The 16,741-nt window shown below is 55.4% G+C and overlaps 8 protein-coding genes across 8 annotated transcripts; 3 read left to right on the forward strand and 5 right to left on the reverse strand.

The window, feature by feature from the left end:
• Positions 1–352: 352 nt before the first annotated feature.
• On the forward strand, positions 353–2,050 carry PTC6 (Protein phosphatase 2C 6; the record flags this gene model as incomplete). Its single annotated transcript, XM_064833591.1, has 1 exon — positions 353–2,050. The coding sequence occupies one exon, from the start codon at positions 353–355 to the stop codon at positions 2,048–2,050; it is 1,698 nt and encodes a 565-aa protein (XP_064698552.1).
• Positions 2,051–2,232: 182 nt separating this feature from the next.
• On the reverse strand, positions 2,233–2,709 carry LTS14_000883 (uncharacterized protein; the record flags this gene model as incomplete). Its single annotated transcript, XM_064833592.1, has 2 exons — positions 2,233–2,612; positions 2,682–2,709. 2 exons carry the CDS (start codon positions 2,707–2,709, stop codon positions 2,233–2,235), a joined length of 408 nt encoding a protein of 135 aa, XP_064698553.1.
• Positions 2,710–3,182: 473 nt separating this feature from the next.
• LTS14_000884 (uncharacterized protein) lies at positions 3,183–3,760 on the reverse strand (the record flags this gene model as incomplete). The annotated part of the gene is made up of 2 exons (XM_064833593.1): positions 3,183–3,551; positions 3,611–3,760. The coding sequence occupies 2 exons, from the start codon at positions 3,758–3,760 to the stop codon at positions 3,183–3,185; spliced, it is 519 nt and encodes a 172-aa protein (XP_064698554.1).
• Positions 3,761–4,162: 402 nt separating this feature from the next.
• LTS14_000885 (uncharacterized protein) lies at positions 4,163–4,807 on the reverse strand (the record flags this gene model as incomplete). The annotated part of the gene is made up of 2 exons (XM_064833594.1): positions 4,163–4,518; positions 4,777–4,807. 2 exons carry the CDS (start codon positions 4,805–4,807, stop codon positions 4,163–4,165), a joined length of 387 nt encoding a protein of 128 aa, XP_064698555.1.
• A 1,039-nt stretch (positions 4,808–5,846) lies between these two features.
• Positions 5,847–7,862, reverse strand: LTS14_000886 (uncharacterized protein; the record flags this gene model as incomplete). Its single annotated transcript, XM_064833595.1, has 1 exon — positions 5,847–7,862. The coding sequence occupies one exon, from the start codon at positions 7,860–7,862 to the stop codon at positions 5,847–5,849; it is 2,016 nt and encodes a 671-aa protein (XP_064698556.1).
• A 584-nt stretch (positions 7,863–8,446) lies between these two features.
• On the forward strand, positions 8,447–11,527 carry YSH1 (endoribonuclease ysh1; the record flags this gene model as incomplete). The annotated part of the gene is made up of 2 exons (XM_064833596.1): positions 8,447–8,703; positions 8,995–11,527. 2 exons carry the CDS (start codon positions 8,447–8,449, stop codon positions 11,525–11,527), a joined length of 2,790 nt encoding a protein of 929 aa, XP_064698557.1.
• Positions 11,528–12,976: 1,449 nt separating this feature from the next.
• On the reverse strand, positions 12,977–14,880 carry LTS14_000888 (uncharacterized protein; the record flags this gene model as incomplete). The annotated part of the gene is made up of 2 exons (XM_064833597.1): positions 12,977–13,061; positions 13,118–14,880. 2 exons carry the CDS (start codon positions 14,878–14,880, stop codon positions 12,977–12,979), a joined length of 1,848 nt encoding a protein of 615 aa, XP_064698558.1.
• Positions 14,881–15,499: 619 nt separating this feature from the next.
• LTS14_000889 (uncharacterized protein) lies at positions 15,500–16,177 on the forward strand (the record flags this gene model as incomplete). The annotated part of the gene is made up of 5 exons (XM_064833598.1): positions 15,500–15,567; positions 15,623–15,639; positions 15,691–15,836; positions 15,895–15,975; positions 16,046–16,177. 5 exons carry the CDS (start codon positions 15,500–15,502, stop codon positions 16,175–16,177), a joined length of 444 nt encoding a protein of 147 aa, XP_064698559.1.
• Positions 16,178–16,741: the final 564 nt, after the last annotated feature.

The following is a 16,741-nucleotide window of genomic DNA, read 5'->3' on the forward strand; positions in this document are numbered from 1 at the left end:
AGCGGGATGTGTATCAAATCGTGGTTTGGCGGATGTTGGTATGAAAGTCTTCGGGAGTGTAAGTCACCTCGAGGTTGCATTCTTGCAGCACGTGAATAGTAGCTCATCATAATGAAATGGGATGAATGAGATATGGTGGTAAAGAGTGAAGACATTGTAGAGACGTTTCGTTTCGGAGTAAAGGCGAATCCTCCACTTCCCGCAAACGAGAAAGTGCAGGCCGACGACCCCTCGTGGCGCTTCTGCAACGACCACCTTGACTATCGACCATGGTTTGGTGGCAGATTTGAGTCGCGCCTGGAGCGGTTCAATGAGACCCTTCTGAGACTTCCATTGGATACAAACACCCAACATGAGCCACTATGGCGTCCCCTACAACATCCGCAATGCCCTCCGAACCGTCTTCGCGGAAAGTCAACCACCCATCCGGCGGAGCATTCACCAACGTCGCGCCTTCCACAAGTACTTCGTAACGCACCTTCCCTCTTCATCTCTAGCACCAGACAAGCAAAGCCCGAATCACCATCGTCTGCCACGAGATGAATCCTCACCACATGCCGGACCGAGCAAGCGAGCGGCAAAGGTCGCGCAGTCAGCTTCCAGCAGAGATACGACGATCGTCAGGATCCCCATCAAGAGCGCCAAGCATCATTTCGGCGCTGGCGTGAGTCGAGGAAGTAGACCGTATAATGAGGATACATATCAGGCAGGCACGATCGAGATCCCGGCTTTTGCGCAGCGACAGCCCGTCAGCTTGAGCCGGAAGCTGCCTGGTGCAGGTGGCGGTATGAATGATGGAGGTCAGGCAGCGAAGAGCGAGAGTGGCGACCCACAAGTCTTTTACTTTGGTGTATTTGATGGTCATGGCGGGAGTGAGTGCTCAGAGTTTTTGCGGGACAGATTACATGGTTATGTGGAGGAGGCAGCATTGTTATTTGGTATGGAGAGTAGTCTCAAAAAGGAAAGCACGAACGATGCCGACAGTCTAGACTCGGAAGGTGGCATCATGGGCGAGCAGGATGCAGAAGACCTGCAACGAGGGCTGGTCTCAGACTGGAAGGAGACAGTAGGCGGCTACTTCAAGCGCTTCAAACCCGAATACTTCCCCGCCGTCTCCAACCGCGCCTCTGACGAGACCGCGTCCACGCAGAACAACAGTTCCATCGAAACCGTCCTCACCTATGCCTTCCTCAAAGCTGACCTCGACTTCACCGCCGCCCAAGCAAGCAAACACACCAACGCCAAGAACAAGCAAGCCTCCCTCGACGACCCCGTCCTCGCAGACAGACCGCTAAACGACAACGACGTCCTCTTCCATCCCGACCGCCCCGCCTCCCAAAATCTCCGCACCCGCTCACAAAAGGGCTCCTCACCCGACCTCAGCGCACCCATAGGCGGCATCGAACGCTTCAAAGGCGGCTCCACAGCCTCCATCGCCCTCATCTCCACACCCACCCCAACCCCCTTCTGGCATCCCGCATCCCCATCAACCTTAATCGCCGCCCACGCAGGCGATACCCGTATCCTCCTCTGCCGCACCAGCGACGGCAAAGCGGTCCCGCTAACCACAAACCACCACCCCGACACCCCCGTCGAAGCCACCAGACTCCGCCGCTACGCCGCCACCTTCGTCACCGACTCCTTCGGCGAAGAACGCATGGGCGGCCTAGCCAACACGCGAGCCTTTGGCGACATCGGCAGTAAACGCCTCGGCGTCAGCGCGGAACCGCAAATCACCCGCCTCAACATCTCACCCGCCGAACACTCCTTTCTCGTCCTCATGTCGGACGGCGTATCGGGTCATCTAAGCGATCAGGAGATCGTGGATGTGGTCAAGGAGGCCCGGACGCCGGAGCAAGGGGGACGGGATGTTGTGAGTTTTGCTACGGAGACGGCGGAGAGTGGCGAGGCAGATAATGCTACTTGTCTTGTTGTTAGGTTAGGGGGGTGGGAGAGGAGGGGTGAGGGGGGTGGGGGGAGCCTGGGCACGAAGGAGATGAGGGGGTTTAGGCGGGAGGAGGCTAGTGATCCGAGGCGGGGAAGGCAGTGAGCGGGAGTGGGTGGGTTGTGTAAGTATGTAAGTAGAGGGTGAGGTGTATATGAGATGTTTCTGTTGTTGAATATCCTGCTGAATGACCGCAACCTGTGGATCTCAGTCAAGTACGAATGGTCGGGATCTACCTGACCATCACCGAATCTTCCTCCCTTTTCCCGACTCATGCAACCAAAGGCTTAGTGGTGCATGCCTACGCTGACGGGATCTACTCCTCGAGCACCTTCTTCAGCCCAGCCAAGGGCCTGGCCCAGCCCAATCAAATCGCCAATGCCCGACGCCACCACGACTCCCTTCGCAGCGGCCTTTATTTCCGCCAAGACCTTTGCCTTCCTTTCCGCGACGTCAAGTTGCGCAAGTTCCTCGTCTCCCAAAAGATCGTTCGCGTCTTGCTCTGTGTGGAAGAGACGTTGTATCCTGTTCCTCTCTGTTTCCAGGTCCGTGATCTTCTTAGCTTGGAACTCGATCTTATCTTCTTGCTCTCGGATTGTGTTGCGTAGGCTTTCGAGGTCTGTGAGGACTTTGTCCATCCTGAAGGAGGATGACGAGATTGTGGATGCTGGGAAACGAGGCGAGTGTTCCGTTACTGGGAGGTACAGTGCTGGTGTGAGGAAATTGTTTGTCTTACCTGCTGCCGGGACGGCTTGAGGGGGCATCGATTGAAATGCCTTCTTGCTACTGGCTGTTGTGGTTGCTGTCAAGGCGCGCTTCCTTTGTGTTTGGAAGAAGAGGCGAAGGCATGGTTAGTGCTGGAGGGAGGATGGTGGTTTGGACATGAGTGGCCGGGGCCAGGAGTGGCATTGATATGTCCTGCTGCGATGCAACGAGTAGCAGGTGACGGGAACCATGGTGCATGTGACATGAGTGTCACAGAGAAATGGACGGCTTCATGCATTTGAGTGAAGTCACACGGTGAGGAAATCAGGCGACTGGATTACGCCTCAGCGGGTTGACGCCCTGATCGAGGAGAGGAGACATCGTAGAGGGTCGAGGCCTTACAGATCTAATGAATACGCAGGAAGATCTATGGTCAGGCCCTGAATATCTAGCAGGGGTCTGAGTACCTGCCGGACTTCCCTCGCCCCCAATTGCGGGCAAACATGCTGCATCACATCTACAGCCCACCGTCTCACGACCCTTTCTTAAGCGCCTCCTCCAACTTGAACATGGCATGTCCGAGCTGGAGAATACTCGAGCGATCCGCTACCCTCACCACCTCCTTCTCAGCATCCACAACAGCGTCCAGCCTAAACTTCTGCTGCTCGAGCTCGGCCGTCAGCGCTTCAACCTCTACTCTGTGCCTCCCAACAGTCTTTTGCTCGCATTTCAAGTCGTCTTCCAGACCGTCAACCTTCTCCCTTGGCTCGTCGATTATGTCCTCAACAATATCTTTGTACTCGTCGGCGGCAGAGTACACTCGGTCGTCGAGCGAACATGTCTTTTTCTGCTTGCCGGTCGATTTCGTGCGCCCGGGTCTTGATCGATCCGGCCTGGTTCTCTATCTTCTTGGCCTGGTCCTCGATTGCCTTCCTCTGTTGCTCGATTTGGCTTGTCTACTCTCGGCTCTTCGCGATCTCTTGCTGAAGAGAGCAACGCAGGTAAGCCAATGTTTCTAGTGAGCTCGGTCTCCGAGGTCGAGACCCTGACTCTCTTGCCGTTCTGTTCCGAGCCATATGACAATGCTCGCATGTTGGCGTTGGTAGTCATGCTTGATGTCTTGGGAAGTGTATTGGACGACTTTCAAGAGGCAAAGGGAGCAGAAGGCCTGAGATGTTCTTGAGGTTGGAAGGGTGAATCTCGCGAGAAGCATGTGACAGGTGTTCTGAGGCACGGCAGCTCTAATGAAGCATGACTGAGCTGTCCTGAGCCCGCAAGTGAGTGCCGCCAGCGATGGAAATCAGCATACTGGATGATATACAATCTGGGGCGATCCTTTGAACCACAGGAGGAAAAGCCAGGCTATACAGGGGGCAAGGTCGCAAGGCGATGGCAAGGTGCAGAGTCACCCCTTATGTTCGTGACCATCGGAAGCCCTGAGCTAGCTACGTCTTGATGCCCTCTACCCACCGTGACCCCAATCCTGGGACCGTCATGTCCAAGCATTGGTAATCACTCCTCGCCCTCGAGCGCCTCCTGCAGCTTCACCAAGGTAGGCCCAATCCCGAGCACATCCCCAAAAGCTGCCAGGACTTCTTCAGCCGCTGCCACCACGTTCGCGGCTCTTGCCTCCTTACGTGAGAATCTCCGCTCCCACAATGCTGCCATGGCCGTAGACGCGCGAAGCCCGGACTCCAGCTCCCGGTACTCTTCCGCTTGCTGCTTGATCTTCTCACGCATAGAGTTGAGGGAGGCGAGAGCCTGCTCGAAATCTGCGTCGGTCGTCTCGGACCGGGGAGATGGCTGAGGCTCGTCGTATCCAGCCGGCCACATCATCATCTCCTGAGTACTCTGCTCGGAGTCCGCCGCTGGAAATACAGATACCAGTGTTCAGTGGATCATTTCTAGTGCCTTCACACCTTATACCGGAATCCAACAGTGACTCACATTCTTCCAGGCACTGACCGAGGAAGTCGCACGCCTCTGTCGATTGCTTCCTCGGAGATGGAACGCAGAGTCTCGTCGTCTTCATCCGCATCGAGTACCGATGAGTCGTGCAAACATTGCCATTCATCCTGCTCCGACACGAAGAGGTCATTGTCCGCACGACGTTTCAGACCGCGTACAGAGATAGTCGAGGGGGGTTGCAGAGGCCATGGCCGTTGCTGATGCGTGAATGTGTTGAGCTAGTGTAGAACTTAGGAAAGGACCATCAATTAGAAAGGGTTTGAGCTGGACTTTATACCTACCATGAACACTCCGGGAGCCATCACATGTCAGCACATACCCTTGAATCAATAGCGAGCTTCAACCAAAGTGAGGGAGACACTCACTACCCTCCAGCATCGAGTGAGCCAGGCTCTTTCCCCTCAGCCGGTATGCACAGCGAAGGTTCGAAAAAGTCTTGCGGTCCGGGACCATGTCATTCAATGGCGAGGATGAGCTGGATTGAGTATGATACTTACCGTCTCCAGCATCGACTGAAGCCAGGCTCTTCCCCTCCCCCAAGCGATATGCGTGGCTCAGATCTGAACAACGTACGATCCATTCAATGACCGAAGTGCGTTCGCCGCGCCACGGAACGACAGGACGGGATTTCAGACAGCCAGGCCTGATGGTAAATCTCCCTTTCGTATCTACTCTGCTTTCCACACTAGAGCTTGCTAGTAAAGGCGCAACTCGTACATTGCCACAATCCTCCCTTTCGCTGCCTCGTTCCCAATCTCGTAATGCAAGCAAGAAAGCAGAAAACAAAACCGCTGAACTTTCCGCGTCGCCACCAAAACCACAAAACCCAGGCGCCAACGCTAAAAAAAAAGCAATAAACCGCACGCACGACGTGACTTTCTCTGGGAATCTCGCCACCACCACAAGCCATAGACCACAGCCATGACAAAAACGTATTGCCCCCTCACCCCCACCCCCGCCCCACGGAAACCCCCCCAAAATTCTCAAAACCCCTCCCACTCGCAGAAATCCCCGATTCCCCACCTCATCTCTTCACCCACCCCAACGCATGAATCCCCGGCCGGCCCCCCAACCCCAAATCCCTCGACCACCTGACCCTCACCCCCTCCCCAAGCCCCACCTCCCGATACCTCCAACCTTCCTCCCGCATCCTCTGAATCACGGCAATGCCGATCCCAGCCTTATCCGTCGCAAACGCCCACACCGCCCGATCATACCCAAGAGCCTCCTAAGCGAGTTTGGTACTCAGACGCTGCAAAGCCAACCGCGCCTTCCCATCCCGCTCGAGCACGAACATCCAGTCTCGACTCTGAATCCCCTGGTTCTGGGGCAGGAGTTCGGACCAGTAGCCCCAGTCGGGTACCTCTTGTGCTGTCTGGTCGGCTCCTGAGGCAACCTGCGGGGATCCAGCGGAAAAATTCGCCGCCGTTGCCGCACCGCCCCCACCACCACCACCAGCAGAAGTCCCAGCAGCAGGCGACCCAGGCCCCTCCGCCTTAACCACCGCACCGCCTCCCAATACCGCCCCAGCACCACCACCACCACCAGGCGTGACCGTCCCACTCCCACCTGCCCCCCCCGCCGCAGCAGCAGCACCAGGAGAAACCTTATACCGATTCTGCAACCCCGCCGCCGCACCCCCAGACATCCAAGAAAACCTCTTCGCATTCTTCCCCAAAGCCATCATAGCGGCCGTCTGATTCGTCGTCGTCGCGCTCATCTTCTCGGTCTGCTTCTTCTCCTCCTTCTCCTTCCGCGCGATTTCCTTCTTGCTCATTTTCGGCGCCGCTATGTCTTCGGCTGCTGAGCCCTCGCCGGCTGCTGCTGCGTCGTCTGCTGAGCCGTTTGTGAGAGCGGCGGCGTCGGAGGCGGCTTTACGGCGGGCGGAGCGGCGCGCGATGCGGGATTCTTCGGCGCGTTTGTCTGCTGCTGAGAGTTGGCGGAGGTGGGCGGCGGTGGCGGACTGGAAGGTGAGGGTTTTTCTTGAGGAGGGTGGTGGGGTAGCGGATTTGGTAGTGCCGTTGGGTAGGAGATCCGTCTCAGGGACCTTGTCCCACTGCGTACCAGTAATACTCTCCTGCACCACCTCGTCCTCTTTCTTCTCCCCCTCACCTACTGCAATGTCGGCGAAATCCGGTGGGACGCGGCCGTGGTCACCATACCGTCTCGCTCGACTCAAAGCATACGCATCATCCACCAAACCTCTCAGCCTCTCACCTGCAGCTAGCGACACCAGACTCATCAACTGTTCAAACATATCGCCTTTGGTCGCCGTAAACTCAGGCCGCGTATCGATCGCAGCCAAACCTTCAGTCCCTGCGCCGTTCATCATACTGACTGTGCGAGGTTCGGGCTGTTTCTGCCATAAGCCCTGCGTATTGACCGTCACGCCGTGCTCGTGTGCCCTCTCCATCATCCGCTTTCTGATACAATTTGTCTGCAGGAACTGGTTTTCCATGTGATGCTGCAACCTCTCATTCCTCGCTCTCGTCGCCTCTGCCTTCTTCCGCTTGACCTCTGCCTCGATCTCCTCTTGGGATTGCGGACGTCCGATCGTCCCAGCAAAAGCACCATTTGGCCCGTTCTGCGACCCGAAGGAGGTGGATTGCGTGAGGAGGTTGAAACTGTTGTTGGGTGATAATGTGCTCGAGCCAGTGAACGAGCCTTGCCCGGAGACAAAACTTCCATAGGTCGAATGCAGATTGTTCTCCTCGTCCTTGACGTTGACACCAGTCCCGAACAACGAGTCACCGATGTCATCCACATTCATACGCTCTTCCTTCTCGTCCTTGTTTGGTCGTGGAGGCGGAGGCATCATCTGCGACTGCGAGCTCTGCGTTTGCGGCGGACTCATCTGTCGCGAAGGTGTGGGTGCTGCTGCTGCTGCTGCTGTTGCTGCCGGAGTCACAGGCTGGGAATGCTGCCATTGTGGATGATATTGAGGGGTGTTGAAAGATGCTTGCGGAGAGGCGTATGATGCTGGGCTACCGTATGGTGAGTGGACGGGCGCCTGTTGGGCATAAGGGTTCCCGTAGGTGTTGTATGGGTTCGCCATGTATGGCAGTCCTCCACCGACAGGCGACCGCGCATCAGGCGATAGTCGCTGTCGCTTCGCAGGTGGTGGTTGACCATATGGCGAGGCCATGTTGGGCGAGCCAGCGGTGGTGGGTGTTGGATATGCCGAAGGGGAAAATGGTCTCGGCGCAGGCTTCTGCGGTGGCGGCGAGATGGCGTAGTTTGACATGGCGAAAATGGTCTCGGTGGCGACTGTGTGGATATATGTATTGGCAGGACCACGCCTGCCTAGTCCCACAGCACGCGAGGAGCTCCTCCTCCTCCTCCGCTTCTGCCTTGCCCACCTATCCTCTGCTCATCCAGTTGGGTCGTTATGATGTTGTGTGTTCCAGTGTGATGCCTTCAGGACTTGTTCAAGGTTGATGTGATGGCTGTTGGTGACGTTCCGGCCTCGGATCGCGGCCTTTGACTTGTGCTTGTAGGTGAGGAGTCTCGAAAGTGACCAACACTGCGACGAGCGGGATCGGCCGGCGCGCCAAGAAACCGCTCTGCCTCGCTAGCGTGCCTCCTCGATTCACTTTCCCGGCTTCATTATTATTATCATTATTGAAGGCAGGAGCAGTCATCATACAACCCACTCATCTTCACCTCTACCGCATCACTACTACTACTCCGCCTGTCGGAGACGTCACGCAACACCCCATTCTGATTCTGCTATCTCGCAAGATTGCCGACTGTTGCCTGGCACATAGACGCGACCTCGGCGCGGTCAGCGCACCTTGACCTTGACCTCACCTCTCCGCAACCTCAATCATGGCCAACAAGCGCTCCCACGCCGCTCTTAACACACCCGCCCCAGATGACGACGACCCGATCGACCCGTCCGATGAGCTCATCTTCATCGCGCTGGGCGGCGGAAACGAGGTGGGGCGGTCATGTCATATACTGCAATACAAGGGCAAAACGGTCATGCTCGACGCTGGCATACATCCCGCGTATGATGGACTGGCAGCATTACCCTTCTACGATGAGTTCGACCTGAGTACCGTTGATGTTTTGTTGATTACTCAGTAAGTGGCACTTTCTTCAAGCGGTTATTATGGCATGCGGAGGATAGGATGGCCACGGCGGATGGCATGCAGTATATGGCCGAACAGCGTGTCCTGCTCTTCTTCTCCTCCTCCTCCTCCTCTTCTTGCTCACCTTCACAGCCATCTATCGTAGTCTACATAGCCACTGTATGCCATTTCTTCTGCTTTCGAGCCATATCTTCCCTGTTCGCCTCTGCTGTGGTGAACCTCATATCAGCACATAAATACAGCAACCACTCCCTCCCAACCACAGCTAACACCATTCCCCAGCTTCCACATGGACCACGCCGCCTCCCTCCCCTACGTCCTGGCCAAAACAAACTTCGCCGGCCGAGTCTACATGACCCACCCAACCAAAGCCATCTACAAACACCTCATGCAAGACTCCGTCCGCGTCCAAAACACCCACGTCTCCACCTCGGCCTCGACCTCCACGACCTCAGGCACAGACGGCTACGTAAACCAACTCTTCAACGAAACCGACATCCTCACCACCCTCCCCCTAATCCAAACCATAAGTTTCAACACCACCCACGTCCACAATGGCATCCGCTTCACCCCCTACCCCGCCGGCCACGTCCTCGGAGCCTGCATGTACGTCGTCTCCATCGCCGGTCTAAACATCCTCTTCACAGGCGACTACAGCCGGGAAAACGACCGGCACCTCATCCCCGCCTCTGTACCCAGGGGAGTCAAAATCGACTGTCTCATCACCGAATCCACCTTCGGCATCAGCACCCACGTCCCGCGTCTCGAGCGCGAAACCGCCCTCATGAAAAGCATCACCTCCATCCTCCTCCGCGGCGGCCGCGCTCTCCTCCCCGTCTTCGCCATAGGTCGCGCGCAGGAACTTCTGCTCATCTTGGAAGATTACTGGACGCGACACGAAGAGTTCCGGAAATTCCCCATTTACTACGCTTCCTCCTTGGCGCGGAAGTGTATGGTAGTCTACCAAACCTACATCGACAGCATGAATTCCTCCATCCGGGCGAAATTCCAATCGGGGGCTACATCGACCACCACCTCCGCCGACGGAGCGACGAGCACGGGGGCTAGTGGACCCTGGGATTTCACATATATCCGCTCCCTCAAATCTCTAGATCGCTTCGACGATGTAGGCGGGTGCGTGATGCTCGCTTCGCCTGGGATGCTGCAGAATGGGGTTTCGCGGTCCTTACTCGAGCGCTGGGCTCCGGACCCGAGGAACGGGGTCGTTATCACGGGATACTCGGTTGAGGGCACGATGGCGAAGACGATTATGTTGGAGCCGGATGTGATTCCTGCTGTTATGACTGCTAATCGTGGGGGTGGAGGAGGAGGAGGGCAACAAGGCGGTATGCTGACTGGCAAGAAACCCGGCGCGGCTGGTGCGGACGGGGAGAAGGTCATGATACCCCGCCGTTGTACGGTACAGGAATTTTCTTTCGCCGCCCATGTAGATGGGAGCGAGAATAGGGAATTCATCGAGGAAGTCGCCGCTCCCGTGGTGGTTTTGGTGCATGGGGAGAAACATAATATGGGCCGGTTGAAATCGAGATTGTTGAGTCTGCAGAAGATGAAGGTTTTCTCCCCGGCGAATTGCGAAGTCCTTCGTATACCCTATCGTCAAGACAAGATTGCTCGCGTAGTTGGGAGGTTGGCGAAGGAGGTGGATTTGGCGGGGTTGGTGTTGCCGAGTCCCGCTGCTTCTGTGGAGGAGGAGGAGGAGGAGGAGGAGGAGGAGGATGGGGATGGAGATGGGGATGGGATGAGGGGTAGAGGAGATGATGGTGCAGGGGAGGCGAAGAAGCTGCGCACGGCTGAGGGACAGCTCATCAGCGGTGTGCTCGTGCAGAACGATTTCAAGCTCTCGCTCATGGCGCCGGAGGATCTGAAGGAGTTTGCGGGCTTGACTACGACGACGATTTTGTGCCGGCAGAGGATTACGCTGGCGGCGGCGGGGGTGGAGCTTATACGGTGGGCGCTGGAGGGGACGTTTGGGGGGGTGGGGGTTGTGCCTGAGGCTGACGAGATAGAGATGAAGGAGGAGGGGCAGAATGGTGGGGATTCGATGGTGAGGGAGGAGGGGAAGGGCAGTAGAGTCGTTATGGACGTTATGGGTGGTGCTGTTCGGCTTACGCACCATTCGACCACGGGGGAAGTGGAGATGGAGTGGGAGGGCAATGTGACGAATGATAGTATCGCCGATGCGGTCATGGCTGTGCTGCTTAGTGTCGAGAGTTCGCCGGCGGCTGTGCGGCAGAGCTCGAAGATGGGGTCGCATTCGCACTCTCACTCACACTCGCACGGACACAAAAGTGGGTTGAGGCGCGAGAGCGTGGAGGAAGGTGTGTATGATCCTTTTGGCGACGAGGAGATGGTGGAGGGGGAGAAGAGCAATGGCGATACGAACGGCGATGGGGCTGTGGAGGACGGGCTAGAGGCACGGCTGAAGGGGAAGCGACATCCTCTCGCTGATGTCTCGGCGGAGGAGAAATTAAGCCGGGTCTTCATGTTCCTCGAGGCCCAATTCGGCGAGGACGCAATAACTCCCATCGCTCGCCCGCGCCCTACTACGTCACAGAATGGGACGGATGGCGAAGCCCCAGACGAGATCTCTCTCCAAAAATCCGAAGCGGCAGAACTTAAACGGCTTCATGATATGGGAATTCCGGTCCCGGGGATTGAGATTCAGGTCGATAGGAGTGTGGCGAGGGTTTGGCTGGAGGGGTTGGAGGTCGAGTGTGGGAATAAGACCCTTGGGGATCGGGTGAGGGCGGTGGTGGAGAGGGGGGTGGGGACTGTGGCGCCTTTGTGGCGGTAGGTGGGATGGGGGTAGGATGGGGTGGGGGAGGTCATGGGGGATGGTAAGGAGAGATGGTGGGAGATGGTGGGGAGGGGATGCAGGGGATGCAGGAGAGACGGCCTGGAAGGGAAACGTGGATGTTCATGTGGAGGGAGAGGGTAGTTTTGTGGACGGCCCCAGGGAAATTGGCATTGTTTGCTATATGGGTTTCGCAAGGCGTTTGTGAGTGTTTGTACTACGCTACGCACAAGGGTACAAGGACATATCGGTCGCACGTGAGTATTGTGTGCCTTGCTGCAGTTAGCGATTTGTAAGATGACCGAAGGCTCTTTCCGCATTCCGTGCACGATTCACACGTGCATGCGTAGCCTGACCTACTGACCTCATACACATAATCTCTTGTCTCATTCTCATATCCAAACTGTTGACTGACTCCAGGGTCGTCTCAATAACCATCAGGCCAGAACGACATACCACACAAGATCCAACCAACACAATACAGCCTCGAACATGGCGACCATCAACCTTCTCATCACTACACTCCTAAGCTTCCTGTTCTCAGCAACCACAATCCTGGCAATTCCACGCCCCCTCCTCGCCCCAACACCCCACAACCCCATCGCCGCAAACACAGCCTCACTCTTCCAACACTTGACAAAGCGAGCCATAGGCGGCGTCAAGCTCTGCACCGGCACGCACTACACCGGGAGCTGCGACTACGTGGTCTGGCCGTTGGACATATGCGTGAATCTGAACGACTAGTACGTTGCTTTCCCTCGCCCCCGCTACCTACGTGAAGCAGGTGGAGAGTGGGCGAGAGTGCTTAATGAGAGAGATTGTTGACGGAGATACACAGTGCGGGCCACACCCTCTCCTTCCTCCCCGACGAGGGGAACGAATGCTATCTGATGCAGTAAGTGCGATCCATAGTCTCAGCCTGGGGCAGAGTGACTGATTGTATTGCAGAGACCGCTGCAATGCCGAAGAGCTCTACGCAGATCTTTACAACAACAGCCCCGAAGCTGCTGATTTGACGGAATATACCTGGATCGGGCACAGTCAAAGCTATATTTGCATGACGCCTCTGCCACTGTGAAGAATGCTGAGACTGATGGGAACGAGGGCTTTACTTTTAGCTGCATGGTTGTAATCCAGTGATTTGCTGGCAAGGTTTGAAAGACCAGACTCTACATTGAGTGCAGTGAAAGAGCTTTTCAATTCAAGTACATTGTCGTAGAGATATAATACCGTACCGTCGGACAGAAGCCTGAGCGCCATCTACGTCCAGCTTGTTACCCAGAACTCTCAACGCCCTAAAAGAATTCGTTACTTCGACTCGCCTTCCGCTAGAGCATCATTACTCATTTAACTGGAAATCTCAACCATGAGAGCGAACGCACACCGAGAGCTCGCCACGAGTCCGTCATCAAGCCTTGAAAACCTTCCCGTCCCTCTGTTCACCATATATTAAGATGGGTATTGCATTGGGATTGGAGGGTTCTTCGGATCAATGATGGTGCTCGTCTTGCGCATAAATAGAGCAAGGTCCACACTAGAGAAATGTCAGTCTTCTCTTCAGTTCGTAGCAATTTGATAAGTAAAGCACACCTCTGACCAGCTTTCTTGCCAATGCCATCAAGAGCAGCAACTTGCTTGAACTCCATAACCTTCAGCCACCGACTCATCCACTCCAGACGCTCAGGCTTCTCATACGGCACATGGGCGATAATGTTCTCCATCGTCCGCGCTGCACCAGTCCCATCTAGCTCATCCCCTTCGACCTCATACCCCCCACGCTCGACATACTGAGGATCCAGCAGATTGAGCAACTTGTCCAGCAGACAGGAAGCGATGCCCTTCATATAATAATCCTGATGAGTGAACACTTCGACTTCGCACGTGAAGCCATACATGCCTTTCATATCCTGAAAATCGTCTGCGGTTGCGAATCCCACGATCGTCTCGGGCAGCCAGATACCTTCTCCGTCGCCGTACTGGTACTTCTTCTTGCCTTTGCGGCCTTGTAGCTGTCGACCTCGCACGCAAGCCACCAGGAAGGGCAGCTTGTTTGCAACGACAGCATGGTAACGCTGCTCCATGTCAAGTGTAGTACGCTTCTCGGTCTCTGGTACTTGGCAGGAGCTGGACACATAGTAGTTGTAGACTTCACGCACTTGCTGCATGTCCGAGACCTTAGCGGAACGGACGTAGATGCTCAGGCCAGGCTTGATCTTCTCAATCGTGTATGCATTGTTTGAAACCAGTTTATTGCGCTCGTCTGCGCGGACTTTGGCTCGCTGGCGTTTCTCGGTCTGCGCTGCGCGTTTGGAAGCTTCGAAACGCTTCTTATTTTCGGCATGGTGATTGGCGCCATGATCGGCTTCCCGAGCCAGTCGTTCTTCCTTGTTCTCATCAGGGTCGATACCTGTGATTGCAGGATGGGTATAAGGGAGCAACAGAGATGTGTCGTCTTTGTATAGCGTCCACCATGGCTTAACGTCCTGAAGATCAGACTCATCAAGTGGTGCTGGACTGAGAGACGCAACCATTTCCGAGAAGAAGGCTCGCAGTGATTGCTTGCCGACTGCTGATGGCACCCAGGTGCGAGGAACAACCTCATCGCCAGCTCCTATCAGCACATCATGAGTAACGAATGCGCCATTGTTATCAACATCATCTAACCAAAGATCGACTGTAGAGAGCTTCTTCGCATCACGAAACCCGGGTCGGGCATCCCAGTCGATTGGTGCAGGCGCCCAACCACCATTGAAATCCGTCAGCTTGAAACCGGCCTCGGCAGGCTTCGCATCATCGCCCCAGCCACTATTAGCTCCTGAGGAAGAAAAGCTACGTCCGTCGCTTGACCGCCAGGTTGCATCCCAGCGTTTCTGGTCAGGCTTCGGAATCTCGTTCTTGCCCGGCCAGCGACCACCGCGAATGTTGCCGCGTTGACCTCTACCACGAGTAGGAGGGGGCTGATGAGGTACGGTCGTGGACTGAGCTTCTGCCACGCTCATGTAAGAGGGGTTAGCACCGATTCCGTGAGCTCCACGTTCACGGCGATCACCTCTCCCACGTTGATTCGGCCTGCCACGAAATTCAGGCTCCAGCTCTATCTCGGTCGGGTCATGGCCTGATTGGTTTTTGGTAGCCTTCTTGGGGCTGGTTACAGTCACACCAAGCTGTGAGAGCTTGTCGCGGACGTCCTCGGTAGTTGGCGATAAGGGCTTGTCATTTACTGATATTCCGGAATCCTCGCGTGAAGAAGTGCAGGGGATAGTAACAGGGGATTCAGGATTCGGGGTACGTTTCGATGCTACCCTTGGACGGAGATGTGGTGGCAAAGCCTTGCCGTTGACTGTGGCTGCCATGTCGTCGCCTTGAACGTCCACTGAGCGAGCAATTGTAGTTGGAAGAAGAAATGATTGCAACTGGGTTGTCAGCCCGCCAAGATCCTCGCTTGGTATTGTTGAGATTGACAATAGGGCCGTTGACGTAATGTACGAGTCCGCGTGATCGCGCAGGAAGGTGGGTAGGTTATCGCTCCTGCCTCCGTAGAACAACTTATTGCGCTCGGAAGCGGGTCCGGGAGTGGGCTGGAGGAAGCTTGGTCGCCCATATCGTCCGTTTCGTGCCTGCTTCAAGCGATGCTCCATCTCCTAGTTGTGGCGAGAGGAATTTTGCTGCCATGGTGTTGTTGATCCTCGCCTGTATTCTCGATACTGATTTAGCTGGTGGCACAATAGTGATATGCACGTGATCCACAATTTTCTGAAGTGAAGCTTTCTCTTCGTAGGTGACTTGCTTCTTGATCGTAACGAGAGGTGAAGTGAAAATGTTGTCGATCTTGCGCAAAGCGCGATTGAAAGACAAGGAGATGAGGATATTGATGTTGTGAGTATGCTCTGGATATAGGAGTCAGGTACTATGCCACTAATCAACCGCAGAGGGCTTGATAATGCTGGGAAGACAACAATCGTAAAAAGAATAATGCAAGAGGATGTGAACAGTGTCAGTCCAACGCTAGGCTTCATCATCAAGACGATCGACTACGACGGGTGAGTGAGCCACGAATGCAGTTCAGACGAGCCAATGATGCTGACCATGGTGAAGCTACAAGCTGAATATTTGTGTGCTATCCTCTTACGCGTGATCGTGTCGCCGGCTGATAGTACGTGTAGGGGACGTTGGAGGGCAGAAGACACTCCGAACGTATTGGAAGAACTACTTCGAGAAGACAGACACGCTCATCTGGGTTGTTGACGCGACTGATCGCGAGCGACTGGACGACTGTCGACATGAACTGAAAGGACTGCTTGTGCAGGAGGTATGATCCCAAGCTCTTGCATTGTATCTTCCTGGCACGCTTGCTGACACCTTTGTAGCGCTTGATGGGCGCCTCTCTCCTCGTCTTCAAGAACAAGAGCGACGTGCCGGGGTGCCTGACTGAAGACGAAATATGCGAGGTACGAAGTCATCCTGTTCCTTGCCCCACACGTGGCTGGCGGCGCCGTCTTGACTAAGCTGAATTTGTAGGGCCTGCAACTCGACACGATCCAGACTCATAAATGGCATGTTATACCGTGCTCTGCTATTACAGGCGAGAATCTACAGCAAGGCCTAGAATGGGTCGTCAAGGATGCGAAAGACCGTCTCTTCTTGTACTAATTGCGTTGTCTCTATGCCGTCGTTGATAGAATCGAGCAGCCCATCGAAAATCCGGTCCTGTACGGAATTCGATCACAGTCGATGTGGGCCGGCACATCTCGCTTCCAGAACGGCGCTGTTTCATCATCACTTTCAAGATGAAACGCAGACGACCTCTCCTTCCGCCAATCGAACGTGAAGCTTCTCTGGTTGAACAATTTCTTCGCCAATACCGTTTGTAAGAGTGTGAGACCGCCATACAGTCTGTAGATGCCGCGCTCTTCTCGATGCGGCGAGACCAGCATCCACCTCCGTGCGTCTATACAGGTTCCACAGCCGCCTCTTCCCTGGTATGCAATATGCAATAGGACTTTCGTCCCGTCTGCCACGGCTGGCAAGATCTTAGCGTCGATATCGTCTTTATCTGGGACAAATCGTGCACGGAACCGCGACGTTGCCTGCTTCACCAAACTCCACCCGTTCGGTTGACATTAGCCACAATATCGATGCTTGTACAGATCTCAAACAAGCATTTCTACCGAAAGCAAGGAGAACAAATATAAGTATCAGGTACGTACTGCCACT

This window comes from Recurvomyces mirabilis (assembly GCF_035927965.1).
Source record: "Recurvomyces mirabilis strain CCFEE 5264 chromosome Unknown scaffold_2, whole genome shotgun sequence".
In the NCBI taxonomy this organism is placed as follows: Eukaryota; Fungi; Ascomycota; class Dothideomycetes; order Mycosphaerellales; family Teratosphaeriaceae; genus Recurvomyces; species Recurvomyces mirabilis.